The sequence below is a fragment of the Dermacentor variabilis genome, chromosome 4, assembly GCF_050947875.1.
Source record: "Dermacentor variabilis isolate Ectoservices chromosome 4, ASM5094787v1, whole genome shotgun sequence".
Lineage (NCBI taxonomy): Eukaryota > Metazoa > Arthropoda > Arachnida > Ixodida > Ixodidae > Dermacentor > Dermacentor variabilis.
In genome coordinates, this window is record NC_134571.1 from 139,024,369 (window position 1) to 139,040,312 (window position 15,944).

At 47.9% G+C, this 15,944-nt stretch overlaps 1 protein-coding gene across 2 annotated transcripts in view; it reads right to left on the reverse strand.

Annotated features, from left to right (window-relative positions):
* LOC142577983 (uncharacterized) overlaps window positions 1–15,944 on the reverse strand; it is a 38,630-nt gene that overhangs the window by 7,876 nt on the left and 14,810 nt on the right. For both annotated transcript variants that reach the window (XM_075687408.1, XM_075687409.1), the window contains exon 2: window positions 1,748–2,095. In XM_075687408.1, coding sequence (XP_075543523.1) covers window positions 2,087–2,095 — 9 coding nt within the window. In that variant the 3' untranslated portion in view covers window positions 1,748–2,086. The remainder of the gene's footprint in view (window positions 1–1,747; window positions 2,096–15,944) is intronic.

Consider the following 15,944-nt stretch of genomic DNA (forward strand, 5'->3'; position numbering starts at 1 on the left):
CGGCAATGCACAAAGCAGGCGGCGGCCTCTCTTAGCGCTTGATAACTGCAGAACACCTTGTAGTTATAAGTAACTTAATCTTGCGAATGTACGGGCCTTTTCTATAAGGTTGGCTTTCTCGCATAGCTCGTTATTTAATCGCTGCCGACTAACGAGAACATACGAAAATTTGGGGCCCCTTATACAAGGCATAGCCATGAATTAACTCTAGGTCATCATCCTCATAAAATGTATTGACATGCAGAAACGCACGAAACTACTAACTACACGAAATCGAGAAATCAAGACAAACTGAACGTAACCAAACAGGCTTTTCATGCGCGAAGCTGTAATGCGAGGGATATTCATAACACCAAGAAGAAAAAAAGAATCAGTAGTGCACACACTTGTGCCCGTGGAGAAGCCGGAACGAGTGTGTGACTGTTGATATTGAGGATTTCACAGCGCACATCGACTTAAGAAGATGGGAGAGAGCAAAGACTAGAAAAGCTCATCCGCTCTTTGCATCTCGCTTATTTATTTACGACCTTTAAGAACTGTACGCTATGCGAGCACTATTGAATGTTATGTTATTTCAAACCGAAACCAATTGTACATTTTCTACCATACCGGTACTTCCTACGTTTTTGCCGTTTTTAAACAAACTTCTGAAGTGAAGGAAAAGAGCGAGAAAGAAAAAACTACAATGTACCAAAATTTGTGACTCCGGTCGTCCGGGGCGTTAGGTTATCGTCATGTTAATTGCGCTCGCGCATGGCGAGGCATCTATGCTGAAACTTAAAACATTACCTAGCATTTTCGGACAACTTCTTAGTCATCCAGAGAAGGGATTTTTTTTACTGCAAACCGCTGAACGTGATCATACTTTGCTCTAGGTCAAATGAACATGGCAAGTTATGCTTAAAACGACGTCCCTCTTTCGGAATGACGTTGAAGAGTTTTCATTGCCCTTCTCCTGTCTGCTTCAATTACAGTATGGGTCGGATGCAGCAGGGATGTTTCGAACAAGGGCGATTCTCTGCATGACGATTGAAGAAAGTACCCTTTCACTGTTAGTAATGGAAAGTCTGTAAAATTGGCCCGTCACCTAAGAAGGAAGTTTCATCATAGGAATAACTCTCATTTCCTTGTTCAAGTAGATGTTATGTGTAGAAATTTCCCCACTACAAAACCGCTGTGGTGAATGAAATTTATTGCGTTCAAGAGGGACAGCTTAATTTCATCGGCTGCAGGAAGCAGAATTTTTTTTATTTAGGGCATCATAGCTTCTACAAAACTTGGCGGAAACTCATAGTTGAAAAAGGCTCAAAGTTTGCAAAACAGTACCTCCACAGCTAAAACAGATACCGCACTCGTGTAAACTGCACGTATTAGAGCGTTTGAAGCGGTAAACGTGATATGCGAATGTACAGGTTACATATTTCTGTTACAACAGTATAATCGTTATTCTTGTCGAAATTATTTGATAATATACATCCAGCTGTTGTCCGTAGCTCATGCGTGTTAAAAGAATTGGCTTCCCCTTCTCATCAAAGAATATCAAAACGTACATCTCTTACTTTAAGAGCCAAAAGCTCTTTTGCATATATAACAGAACTTCATAATAAATCAGAAGTCCATTGCGGGCTATAACTTCAGACAGGCAGGCAGGCAGGAAGGCAGGCAATGAACTTTATTCAGGTCCTGAGGACAGACTTTCAAAAAATACGTTTACGCCTCCTAGGAAGAAATCGAGCTGACACAATACCTGCGACCAGGTTTCGGTAGTTTCCAACGGAGTCTTCTGTCCTGGGGACACAAGGTTGGTGTCGGCGCGGTTTTATCGCGAAAGTCGATGTCGCAGCGTCACGCACATTCTACGAGCCGGTACAGCGGACAGTGAGCTCACGGACACGCAATCCCTTCGTGGTCGCCCGCACGCACCCTCCCACCCACGCCGATGTCTCACAGTCGTCCGGACTTGGGTTACGCAGAACATCCGGCCGCCTCCATACTCTTTGTTGTATTTGGCTCTTCAGTCTTGTTCTCTGGGAGCCGGACCAACCGACGCTCAGCTTGGAGGGTTCGTTGATGAGACTTGTCTGTATTAGGGAATCTGAATGAAGGAGAAGAAACAGTCACTTTCTTTCTTTTTGCTTTTGCTTCTTTGTTTTGAATTCACTCTTCACGTTTCACTTGAATTTCGTTGTTTGCCGAATTTTAATGCGGCGTTCCTTTTGCTTCTCCTTTTTTATCGCTTCTCGAACAATTTTGTTTAAATTAGTCTGACCTCTGGATTACGCATTGCACTACGCGTTCTCTCACTTCCTGTAGCGTTATTCCGCTTAACAACAGCCTGCGCATGCGATGCTGGGTCGCGCTACGATAAAGCAGGATGCCAAAAAAAAAAATATGGTGCAGAAATTCTGCGCATTGTCTACGAATGCGTTAGCATTCTTTGGCTCGGCTGCTACTTTACTTTCGCCTACTTATTTAGCTAGCTTATGTATGCCTACCCATGACCACCAATCATCTACTACTACACTATTATAAGGATTACATGTGTTAACTTGATCAATTATGTCTTTATTTTGGAGATACGTCGTATCAACTGAGGGGAAACGTCGTAACAACAATTTTTTTTTCTTTTTTTGCCGCACCACAGGTATTTTTTTTCCCTTTTTCGTTACAACATTGACGTGGCGATGGCGCCGTCACCAGTTTTCGTTAATGCTGCCGGTCATATAATACTACACTATTGAAAATATTACATATGTTAACAATTTATTTTCCTTTTGTTGTTGTTGCTGTTGTTGTTGTTGTTGTTGTTATGACATTGACGTGTCGACGACGAAGTAATCAGTTTCAAATTTGTTTTTGCCTTTTTTTTACAACACGACCAATAATCTGCTATTGTACTATTACAACGATTAGACGTGTTAACTTGACCAATTATGCATTTATGTTGTAGACATAGGGCGTCGCGGGACGGACAGACATTGTTGGGGTGCTCGCTAAAGAATGCTTAACGCATTACTGCTGTAGGAAACTAAGGTGATGGAGAGAAACCACCCAAAGGGCCAGTCCAGTGTTTTTTAAATCATATTAGGATATTGGCATTTTCAAATGGCACTGACAGTCCTCTCGCCGGTAGGGTGGGTCAGCTTGTTTAGAAAGTCGTCAGTAATTTTAAATAACCAATAAACAAGGTACCGAAACTGAAAGCGAAGCTGATTCTTGTGACGTCTACGATTAGTCGTTGACGTCAGATCCAACACTACCGTAATGTAAACACGCAGAACGCGTGCTAAGCGCGCAGTGCACGTTGTGCTAACGCCAAAAAAGCGAAGCTGACGATGCCTTCTGACGACGCGTGGAGCTATTTCGGCTCCTTCGAACTAGACGGCGGTGATTTCAGCGACGATTTCAGCGACGACATGAGCGCTCAAGGATCGCCGTTAGCTTTTGACCTGCCGCCACGAGAGGCAGCTGACGCGCCCCAAGCTCAGCGTATTGTTCTGCGGCAAGACGAAAAGAAGCACCGGTTTATTGTACGTCTGTCAGAACGATGATTGTCGGTCGTAGTTTTGTAAAAAAAAAGGAGCCAACTTCGTCGTTTCTGGGCATGGTGGCGGTGAAGGCTCTGACGTCACGAACTCCAGGGTAGCCAGGAAAAAGTCATACATTCGTGGGCACGAGTCGGGAACACGCAACCAATCTTTAAAATGCATTCTCAGGAAAACTAAATGACTTGCAGAGGTATCGTTTGGCGCAGAAAATCGGAGTGCAGAAGAGAACACATATTGAAAATTTTATTAAGGCCAGTGGACGTTGAAAAATAGCCGGCGTTGCCCTTTATTGTCCTCTTGACTTGAACCAGGTGTGACTTAAATTGAGGCTAAAGCAAATTTTACTCTTATGAATGTAATGTGGCTCACACAGACATTTGTCTGCCACAGTGTGGTCCATAGTTCGAATCCCGGTCAGAAGAATTCTCTTGTTGTTTTTTTTTCTAACGCTACGAATAATCTACTATTACACTATTATAACGATTTCATGTGCTAACTTGACCATTTGTGTATTTATTTTGCAGATATAATAAGGCTGACGGGACGGACAGATTTTGCTCGGGTACTCGCCAAGGAATGCTGACGCATTAAAATTTAGAGCAGAAACCGTCACTCATGATTATCTATGCCACGAGAAGCATTTCTGACATGTTAGACCATGCAAATTTATGCAGTGCGTGGCGAGATGGTATGATAACGATAGTGTGACGATGATTGTGTAACGGCGGCAGCGCGATGACCGTGGTAAGACGACGATGTTGTGAAGACTACGGCACGACGACCAAGAGGTGACGACTATGGTATGGCAACTATGGTGGGACGGTAACGGCATGACGACAGCGTAATGTCGATGCCAGAGTGATGCCGGTGGGACGACCAATAAGAGACCGCCGATGATTTTTTGTTTTACATTCAGCGTAAGCATAGCGTGACCGTTGAGTTCATATACCAGCGAGTGAAAGAGCCGAACTGAGGAACTCCACTGTAGGCAGTGAGTTTTTTTCAATTCCGTTTGCGCTGCAATGATTTGAAATACGGCACTCCCGGTTTCGTGGGGCGCGTGATGTGGTGAACCGAGTGTAACTTCGCGTGGCGAACCACGTCGTGTTTTCGTATGTGATTAACATGGTGTCACGTGATTCAAGTTTAACGCGGGACCTATGCGCTGTGTTTAGCTGCGAAAATAACTTTAGATAGCGAAAGACACTAGTAGCCGAACAATGGGAAGTACAACTTTAGCCATGCCGTCCGTTTCAGCTGGAAGCGCGCCCTTCGATTTGACATGTGAAATCCAGCTTAGTACAAGTTCGCAGTACTCCTTCACTCCTTGCAGGCGTCGTATGGGCTAGTTGGGGATAACTGGTTCGTGCAACACTCAAGAACACTGACGCACTGAATGAAACATGACGCAAAGCTGTCACGTCTGACTTTGTGCGTCCTTGTGCTTGAGCACTGAAAAAAGAAATGAAGGATCTGTTTGCAATATGTGTACCGTATTCAACGCGTATAGGAGGACCTGCCTCACAAAATACCTACGCGTGCAGCCACGTATACCTGAATTGGTTCGATGCCTGCGTGACCAGTGTCACGTACGGAGTCATTGAAACTGTAATTGGCTTTTGATCTCTTTTTCCGTTTATTGAATGAGCGGACGGTGTCAGTTCACGTGCGGTGAGGTGGAAAAGTGTCGTCAGTGGTTTGAATGTTCAGTCGGAGTCCAGGGAGCTCTCCGTCACATCAAGTTAACATTCGGTAAAAAAATGGAGGGCACAAGTGTAACGTGCGGCAGAACTTGGCTGAAGGCGCACCGTTACTGAACCCATGCTATCCCCCTGTTTTCAAACGTTACGCGAAGCGTCCACGACTTCCTCCGTGAGCTAAACAAGTCACTTTGTTTATATCTCGCGAACATAAGGGACACATTATGAGTCACGTGTAGGGAAAGTTGGAAGTGTGTGGGTAAATTACGGCATTTTGCGTAGTGCATTTAGGCAAGCGCTTCAGAGTATTGTAAGCATGCTTTAAGTATGGTGTATATAATTGAGTTAGCTGTACTGGAAGAAGTATAACACTTACTGACATCAAATTCTACAAACTTCCGTGAAAATTTAACGTTAATGTACATGCGAAGTAGAAAGTGTGCGGTTGAAGTGCGGCCTTTGTTAAAATCCTTAAAATGACACTAAAGCAAAGCGCAAAATTAGCTTATGCTGATAAAGTGCTTGTTCAAAACTATATTTTCGTTAATTTGCGGTTGCATGTAGCTAATAGCGGGGAAAATGAAGTTCAATGTCACATCTTATTTCGTGCCTAAACGCCGCAGCGGTAAGTCAATGCGATATATAAATATCAAGCATTTCTTTTTTTTGTGTGTGTGTATGTGTGTTTGTATTTGGGCCGTTGTAATGCATGCCTTAAACATTCTTGAAGCTTGCTAAGTTGTTTTGGCTCCTTTAGAGTGCCATCTAGTTCATCCTTAAGTTAACTTGGCTTGACCAGACACTGACCAAATTTATGATGGTAAGACCTCTGCACAGCTCTCAATCAACTAGATGGAAGGCCGTTCACCTTGAACAAGATCTTGGGACCATGGCCTCGCATATTGCAGCTACGAAAGGCCACAAAAGCGCTGCTGCGATATTTGAAAGCGACCGGATTGAGTCAGTGTCTGTGATGCGAACTGAGTGACCGCCTGATATCTCCAGTGGACTTTCTCTTCTTTTAATGTTTCCGTCCCCCTTTCCCTTTCCCCAGTACAGGGTAGCCAACTGGGCTCAGTCCTGGTTAACCTCCCTACCTTTCTTTTATCATTTTCTCTCTCTCTCTATGACGGTACAGCGCGTTGGAACAGGAATTTTAAGATGACGGCGCCACACCACTTTTGCGTTTTGCGACTTTTCTGGCTTATCCCGCTTATCACGGCACCCCGCTTATCCCGACCACCCTGTTGTCGTGATAAGCGGGGCTTTTTCTGTATCGTAGCTGAAAAACTTATGTGACTATGCTGAGGGGCAATAGACGGGACCAAAAAAATGTGATACAGAAGATGTGAATATAGGTTTGCACAAGCGACGGTCACGAAAGGGCATGACGCTCCTCCACTTCGCAACGCACAAAGGCGGTACGGCAAGGTTCTTCGACTTTCCGACACGGCGCAGAGGAAGGCTCCGGAGTCAGATCGCCCACAAACACGGGTCAACCCGTGTTTGCTGCACAATGAGACCGTCCCGGCGCTTATGGGCAAAGACTCACCGCGAGCCTAATCGAGCACGGGCGCCCCCTGGGCTAGGGCTTACCGAGTAGCCGTCCACCAAGCGCGAGAACGAGGAATCGCGGGAGCAAATGTCCCCCGTAACCAACTCGTTGCGGGTCTGTGAGCAGCACCTGCCATGGGCAGGGTTGCCAGATCTTCACAAGAAAAAGTAGCCGGAAATGCCGAAAAGTAGCCAAAAGAAAATTCCCGGACGATTACGATACCGTCTAATGCGAAATTTGAGCGCAGCTCTACACGTGTTTTCATTTCGCAATAGATTGAGCTAAGAATTTGACAGAGACATGTACCAGAGCAGGCAATCATCGAAAATCTGGTCTGCGGGTCAAGCTCGTCTGCTTTTTATACATGACTCGTCGAAGGTTCCAGTGTAATCGCTGGTGCCGCGTGGCTCCCAGAAAGCACTGCACATTTCGCGTCGCGTATACAACCAGGGGCGCTATAACGTAAAACTATTCCAAACATTTCTATTCCAATTTTGTAATCAGTCCTCCGCGATTGGCCAAAAACTTTTTTAGACCATCCCCACTTCACCTGTCTGTCACGCGACGTCACGAAAACCACGATAGCTTCCCAACTCATATGACGTGTATACACTGATACTGCAGGATTTGACCGAAAAAAGAAAAATATTTATTTCTGATTTGACGCCTTCTTCGCCATTAGCGCCCGGCTATATATAGGTCAAAAGTTTTCGGGCTGCACCCACTTCACCTGCCTCTTAGGCGACGTCACAAAACCGCAACAACTCACCGCGTCAAAGTGACGTGTACGCATTACACATGCATTAATATGCCGAACAAAACTTAATTTTCTTCTGAATAACCGCAGGCTGCACCATTCCGAAAGGAATAAAAGATGGCTGCCGCCGTTTCCTCAGGCGCTGACTGCTCGCAGCTGCCGGAGAGCATGGGTTTATTTGCGTATAATAAACCTTCTTGCGTGGCAGTGTAACGTTTCCGAGCACTTTCGGCACGTTTACGACCTCATTCTGGCAACTCTTCCTTGCTGAGGATCCCTTTTAGTGTCATTCGTAAGCTTCCGTTGCATGTCGCCGCGATTTTCGACCAGCTACCGCAAGCTAAGTAAGGGAAAGCGGACCAATCGCAGACGCTGGCACCACCCTCTTCATCCGGTTATCCATTTTCAGTGCAGTGGCTCGGCCCCATCAAATCTCTCTCCACTTGAGCGTACTCCTCGCCTCTTGTCAGCCAATTAGATAAGACAAGCCGCTCAGTGAAGGCAATGTTATTCGTTTTTGAAGGAAACAAAAGTGACCTCCTATGAACGAGGAGAGTGTTTGATTGGTCTGTTCAGACAACCCTGCGAGTGATCGCCCGATGCTTGCGTCGGCGGTTACGCAAATTTGACGTCAGGAGATTGGAATAAAAACATATTGGAATAGTTTTACGTTATAGGGCCTCAGATTACGAAAGAATCGCTAACCATGACAATCGAAACAAGCGCGAACAAGACCACGCCAAGCAAACCAAACAAGCGTGAGTGAGGGCTTATGCGAGCAGACGAAATTACGAAACGAGCATTTCGGCTGAGACCAGATACAAGCACGCATCGAGCTGTCATCACACCAGTTTCCCGCGCGCACATCACTGAAGGGGACGCTCTCATTATTAGCCCCGAGAACGAACTACAGGGTCTACAGGGGCGCTGCGAGACGAGCGCCACTAGCGTGACGTCAGGACAAGGACAAACGATGAGTGCAAACACTGTGGGGCGAGTGGGACCCTCGATAACATAATCTGGGAATGCGCTAGCTCACCAGGGGTTAAAGCAAACATAAATTGTAGAGAGGCCTGGGAAACCCTGCTGCGGAGAGAGGACCCTACTCCTCAGCAACGCGCCATCCTCCTGGCGGAAAAAGCAGCGAAGAGTCCTCTTTACTTGCTTCTAATCGCGGAGGTTCCGGCCCCCGTCCCCAAGGCCTGTGTGCCGGGGACGGAGAGTAGGGGCCTCCTTATCCGGCGGTACAATAAAGTTGCTATCATCATCATCATCATCATCACCATCATCATCGCCCCTGTCGTCTGCTACAGTTCGGGAGGTGTCCGGGCGCTTTCTGCGCTGTTTTCGTTTGCTCGCCCTCGTTCGCTCTGCTTGTATACTTATGGCGGTCGTCTCAAATATATTTTTACGACGTCTTCATTTGCGAAAACTTATTCAAAGATCTTATTTCGTAGACGACAATGCAGCTCTCGAAGGCAACGCTACCGTGCCAGCCGAAGGAGCGCAGACCAGCCCATTGCGGGTTTTTCGATCGACAACCGCAAAAATAGAGAAAATAAGAATCCAGTTATGATACCATGCCTACCGCGGTGCAACAAGTATTTCACAGACGCTGGCTATATATGGCTTCTACAACAGTTACAATCCGCTAAAACTGGTTTGCTCACGACGAGTAGTTCATGATGTAATATCGAATTTTCGCGTTTCTTCACAGAAACGCTCGGCAGTAACACGAGGACTTAACTAATACTGCAGTTAGGTTCTACAAGCATAACTTGCTTCTTTGACTGCTTCTTAAAATTAGGCGGTTCTTCACGTGTTTATTTTAAGCGGCGGTAATTTGAAGTAAAGCTAATGAAGGCTTACGTCTATTTATAGAATACAAAATGGAATGTACCAATATATATTCCCTTTTCTGTGCTACACGTTCAACTCACTTGAGAAATTTACTGGTGCTTGTTACTTGAGGAATATACATGACGAATTTGTATGGCGAACTGACACAGGCTATCTCGGCCTAAATTTTTTAGTGAAATATGCCTGTTGGACGCATGCTGCAGCCAGAAAGAAGTCGAAGCGTCAATCATTAGTTGTATGGGACATATTGAAGGTATAATTCCCCTGTGGAGAGTCAAAAATCAAGTGAATATATATGTAAGTCTTGTGGTGTTTTCTTTATGAATGTTTTCGATTGGATTGGAGCAAACTTTATTTTGCCTGCAGTTGGGCGAGGTTCTCTTTTATGTACGGATGAAGCGAATAGTTCTCCGTTTGCATAATTAAACAACGCTGGATCGAGACATGGTGAGACGGAAAGTGCTTGAATTTTTCTTTTCTAGGCAATCTAAGCTGCACTGCAGTAGCTCGAGAATATTTTAGCCATTCCAATTGGAGCTGTAAAGAAATGCTTTATGGTTTCAATTCGAAATTGTAGTGAACTGATGGGTTTCACGAACAAAGCGTGCCTCGCCATACCGACAGTAATTTGCTACCGTTGCGTGCCACCGTTGCGTGATGGGTGTTTGCTGCTATGGTATTTGTGAATTAACTATGTAAACACTCTACATGACGCGCCGTCGTGTTAGCAGCCATGAGCGATTCGTTTTTTGGAGGCTTGTTTCACAGAGGGGTGAAACTAGCAGCAAACTTTTTCATAAAAAATGGGCGCCTGACTCTTTCTTTTACACATTAATAAATGGCCATATTTGACTGGAACAACTCACCAGAGTAATAAGAATCATGTTGACAGCTTCGCTGGGCGATGTCTTTCTAACACGGATAACATGCTGACGCCAATTGTACCAAGATTTTTCTTTCATGTAAAATGCAATGTCTCTCACAGCTAAATTCTAACCGAATGTTAAGTGTTTAGCCAAGCATCGTACACAACAACGCGTATTGAATTTGCAGACAGTCTTTTTACGCAAAAATTATGGACAGACACGGCGCATATATGCATTGTAAAACCAGTAGCCCCGTTCAACGCTACATAGCTTGCGATATCCAAGCCCCAAATTTTATTGACTCACGTGCTTTAGGAGAAGGAACTGTGGTTCAGGCATGGCAGCAGAAAAAAACCGACATACCCTTCAATAAGTGCGGTTCGAGCCACCCATACCCCAAGCATACACGAAGGGAACGAGCGAGTGCAGACGCCGAGCGAGACGGAGCGAGCGGCATCCTGGCCGTGACGTCACACGCGAGAGGGCGCCAATCCTAATTCTCGCCGCTAATAGTCTCCGCCGTTCGCGGCTCGCATCTTTCGCCTCTCGCTCCGCGTTCGCTCTTTCATCTTTCGCTATGCTCGTTCGCTCGCGGTTACACCGCCGACGCCAATGTTCGCCGCATGAACGGGCGCCTAAGAGCTGCGCTCTAAAATGTCCGCAACAGCGGCAAAACATTTAATTTATAGCTACCCCTCCAAATAGAGCCGCAGTTTTTCCCGAAAAGCGAAGCATCAATTGCGATAGCAAATAATAGACAGCTGTACGAAGTAAGGATAGTAGTTTTATCGGCTGTATAAACTTGGAAACATTCGCTTACTAAGTTAGTTAACAAGCACGGTGTCAGCGAGCACAAGCAAACGGGAACACACCACACTCGATGACCGCGGAAACTCACTCGCAAAACGCCGGTTCGTGCAAGCGCGCCAGTAGCAGTGAGCAAAGTAACCTTCGTGCACTGTATCGCTTCAACGCAAAAGCTGCGAGAACACAACGCGCATAAAGTTATGAGCCGCCTGTAGACCTCTTTCTAGATACGGCGCGTGCGACCGCGCGCGATCATGCAAAGTACGCATTTGTTGGCGGAGTCGAAGCCACCCCCCCCCCCGCCCCCACTCGATCCCTAGCTATTCAGCCGCGATGGTCGGCGTCCCTCGGGTGCTTCACTCGCACATGCAGCACACGATGCGCGATGAGTGTTATCGCCCTTGGACTTTATACGGAACCTCACGGCGACGGCGACGGCGAAGGCAAAATGCTCCTGGAGTGTCCATACGATTCCTATCCTATCCACCTATCCACCGTGCGACAAACCAACAGTCTTCAATTGTTGACGCCAAAGTAAAGAAGAAAAAGGCGAGAAAGACCTGTTTCCTGCTGCACTGATGGCAAGCGAGAATAACATAACAAAACAGATGTCATAGCATATTATTGTATCATAATTTACCATAAAGACCAGCTGAAGTTCTTTGGTAATTCCTGCCGAACACTTGCGCGCTTTCTCATAAACGAAACGGTGTCACCAGTTTCAGTACGATAAGCTGTCTGCAGGCCATCCTTCCACCACTATGACTTCAAATGTTCCCGTGCTAACTGCGTGGCCTCAAACGCGTTCTACTCTCCCTGGTACGCAGTGGCATAGTCACATTGACACAGGCACCTGTAAAGTCACGGATGCCATGACGCGTTTTCAGTTGTTGCAGTCGCTTCTGGCGCCAAGAAACGTAGTTGTTAAAATTCTCTAAGATGTAACCGTCACTGGGGGTGATATTAGGACCATTGCTTCCGTTCTTCGAATGACACTAAAGCATTGCCTTTAAGATTGCTTTCTTCCTGTTCCTCAAATAGAGCTGCTTGGGCCTGTTCAATTATCCGTCCCGGACTGCTCGAGGCGTTGATTTCAGCCAATGAATGGTGCATATGAAGCATCTCGGGCAGTCCTGGACAGGCCAGGACGACAAGTCGAAGAGGCCCACAGGCTATGTGACGGCTATGATATGTTTTCAGCTCCTGAATTTGCTTTCGGAGCTAGCAAGACACAAAGCATGGTCTTCAAGGTCTGGCGTTTGGGGCTACTGCCTCGAGAGGGCAGTCGGCGAGCGTGTGATTTGGATACTACCAATACGAATAACCACCACGAAAAGTAGCCAAAAGGGAGCCAAGTCGTTAACAACGATATTAGGTCGCCAAGAGCCTCTAATGGTAGAAGTGGAAACCTGGCAACCCTGGTCCCGGGGGGAGGAAAGCTCACCGGAAGAGAGCTCGGCTGGAGAGGGCGCCCGGGCACCGCCACTCGGGAGGCCAATCGGGGCGCGCCTCGATGGCGCATACTCGCGCGGCGAGTCGACACCGGGAAAGAGAAGCACGGCTTGCGTCAGAAATTAGCTCCGGCGCGCTAGCCGCGTGCGCCATGTTGCCATTGCTGCCGCGGCTCCCGGAGATCGACCGAAGCCCAGCGCGCGAGCTGGAGGACGAGGCGTGGGAAGGGGCCTCGACCCCGACGATGGGACAAGCGCTTCATATGCATAACCGATCATATCATAATATGCATCACCAAGTGGACAAAAAATGTTACTTTTCCTAAAATTTATTAATGCACACGTAAAAGGTAAAAAAAGTCTTTTTTAGCAACTGCTCAATAACTCTACATGCGGGGAACGTTTCACATATTTTACAGTCTGGTTTTCTGACAGGCAAATGAATTTCGCAATGCAACTGCTCCAAATAAACAGATGGGCCCTAAATTGGCCATAAATTACAATTTTACTCTCCAAGGTCGCAAAAGTCTGCTGCCCTTCTTGTCAACGTAATTAGCGAAAAGAAATGCGAGCTTAACGCATAAGCGCGTGTGTTTAGGTCTCGAGTACTGCTGCTGACATCGTGAGATGATTTCTCATGCCCGTGTTTCGCTGAGCGCTCCGTTCCATCACCGGTGGTTTCGATGGTGTTGTTCGCAGTCTAATAACTTAACCATTTATTTGCAATGGCAACGAAAAGAACAGAAGGTGAAGCCACCCGCTCAGTTTCTCAGCATTTACTGGCACCAAACCCTATTGTTTTAGAACATCTCCCGAGCCCCTTTGAAGCTTTTTGAAACTGGCCTGATCCCTATATCCCTGCACAGTTTTGGGAACCGTTGCTGTGGTCAGGAGATAACGTTCGTCTCGCTGTACTACTCTGCCGTTTACCATTGCCAGCCCGGCACCGTGCCCAGTCTAGCGTGTCCACCGCCGTCGCCGCCTATGAACAACATTTTTGTTTCCAACATGGGCAGCTGCCCGGAAGGGCAAGGGCGCTTTAGGTACCGGAACCAGCAGCTGCTGCCGGCCACCCGCCAGCTCTGCGCGTTACGACCACGGAGTAAGACATTTAGGAGGTGAAACTCCCGTCAGCGCGAGCGAGTGCGGGCGACCAGATAAGGTCACAATTGTTGTATGCGCCGGCCGGGGCCGTATACAGTGGCGGCGTCATGCGGCGCGTCGTAGAAGCCGCAGCGAAAAAAAAATGCAGTGCCCGGGCAGGCTGCTCCGGCGCGCTCTCAACGGCGGTAATTTCTTTCCAGGCCGCCAGGCGCCGCCAGCACGATAACGGCTCCGCGGGCTTGTGACCTTTCCTGGTCGCCGCAAACAGCGCAGTTTCCTCTCCTAAATGTTTCTTGCTCCGTGGTTACGACTAAAGGCACGAACACACAATGGCGGGAACGCCTACCGGCACGCAGGCTTATGACCACGTTGTTTCAGTGGACACCGGCGTCGCTGGGGTCGACAAGCCCGTCTGCAAGATGTCACGCCTCTGCACTGACGTCATGCAGCTTCGCGGTCGTCCATTGGTCCGTCAACCGTGAATACGTGACAGAGCCAATAATTTCGTCCGCTCTCACGAAAATATTGCGCTTCTTTTGGAAAGCCAGCGTTCGTCGTAAGAACGCAAGTAGCAGCATGGTAGTTGCGCTACGGTGTGGCCGTAGTACGATTTGCGTCGCTTACGCACGGTTAGGTGCAGACGCGGACAAGGCAAATTGTGCAATACTAATGGTAATAGCAATTCACTTTGATTCCGAAGCGCACGAATAGAAACGAAGCAAAGAGTCACTCCGAGCACCACGCACGTTTTCCTTCGGATGACAGCTAGCGATAACGAGCACAACATATCGTAGTCGCTGCACTTTCCCTCAGGGTTCCTGCGACAAGAACACTGCTTCATTCCCAGCACAGTTATTCGACGCGAGCGCTCAGCACAGCGGTGAAGCAAAAATACGTGTGCGGGTTGTACATGGTAATGTTTACAATATACGTTAGAATCGATATTATATTCACTGAAACACGCTGCGAGATTAAGACACTGAGAAGGTAAGTAAGTAAACGAAAGTTACAGAACGGGAAGAATTAGCCAAGAAGACACGACTGATCAGAAATGCCACAGAAAGGCCACAAGAAGTCACAATGAAAAACGCACTTACATAGCCGGGTTGGGAAAATCACTTACGAGGAAATAATTCATTAAAAAAGATCGCAAGGATCAACACAGTCACACGTAATCGCACATAAAAGTTTCACAACAGAAACTATGAGTTCATGAATTGTCTCGCCAACATCACCGTCAGACTCCATGACACAACTTGGAAAACAGAGCACCGATGCCTCACTTTGGATTATCGTAGCTGTCTGAAGAGAAGCCAGTGACAAGCTCACACAACAAATTGATGCGTGGCGCTTCGCTTCATCTCCGGGTTCATCGGCGTGCCAGGGGCACAGTTAAACGTAGACGCAAACTGGTCCACGTGCCGCAAGTGGGCGTTGCAGGCCTCGCCATTGTCGTATTCTTCAGCCCTGCCCGAACACAGCGCGTAGCATGACGCCATGAAGAACACCTGCGCGCCCGAGTGGCCCTCGAGGCCCTTCACCATGGCGTCTCGGGAACTCCACTCACGCTCGTACGCGTAGAAGGACGTACTCGTCGCAAGCGCGCGCAGCATCAGCAGCTGATCCTCGTCGCTGGCCGTGGCGTTCGCCGACTCTCTCTCTGTGCCGTGGTGGCTGGACAGGAGGGCCGCGACGCCCTCCACCGACGGCGGCCCGTACGCCGCGACGAAGAGCTTACCCAGCGCGAGCGCGGTGATGCTGCCGACGCCCGCGTAGTTGAGCGCCGCAGTGGCATCTCCGCTAAAGTGCGGGAAAGTTAAAGCGTACGGCATGAGTGCGAAGTCCCTGTCCAGCACCACAAACCGCTGCGCGTCTTCGATGGCCGAGTAGACGTCCGAGCGCAAGGACTCTCTGAACGCGTGTGGGACGGGCGCGTTGCGCCAGTTGTCAACCAGTGAGTCGGTCATGTCACTCGCTGTGTCTTCGCCTTCCACGAAGGAGGCATGGACGACGTGCCATGGCAGCTCCGCAGTCTCCCGATTTTGCAGCACCGTCACGTCGGCGTCAAAATGCTCCCACTGGTGCAGACGAAGCAGGAAGGCCTTGCACACCGACCGAATTAGCATGTGGACAAGGACCTTTGTCTTACCTGGCAGAACTAGATCGTTGTATCCCGAAAAGACCTCAGTGCCGGCGATCAGACAGGCCCTAGCGAGGCACGTGGTGTCTTGTACCAGCTGCGTCCTCTTTTCGCTTCCGTAGAAGTTGAGCTGGAGTTGCTGGTTGGCGTACAGGG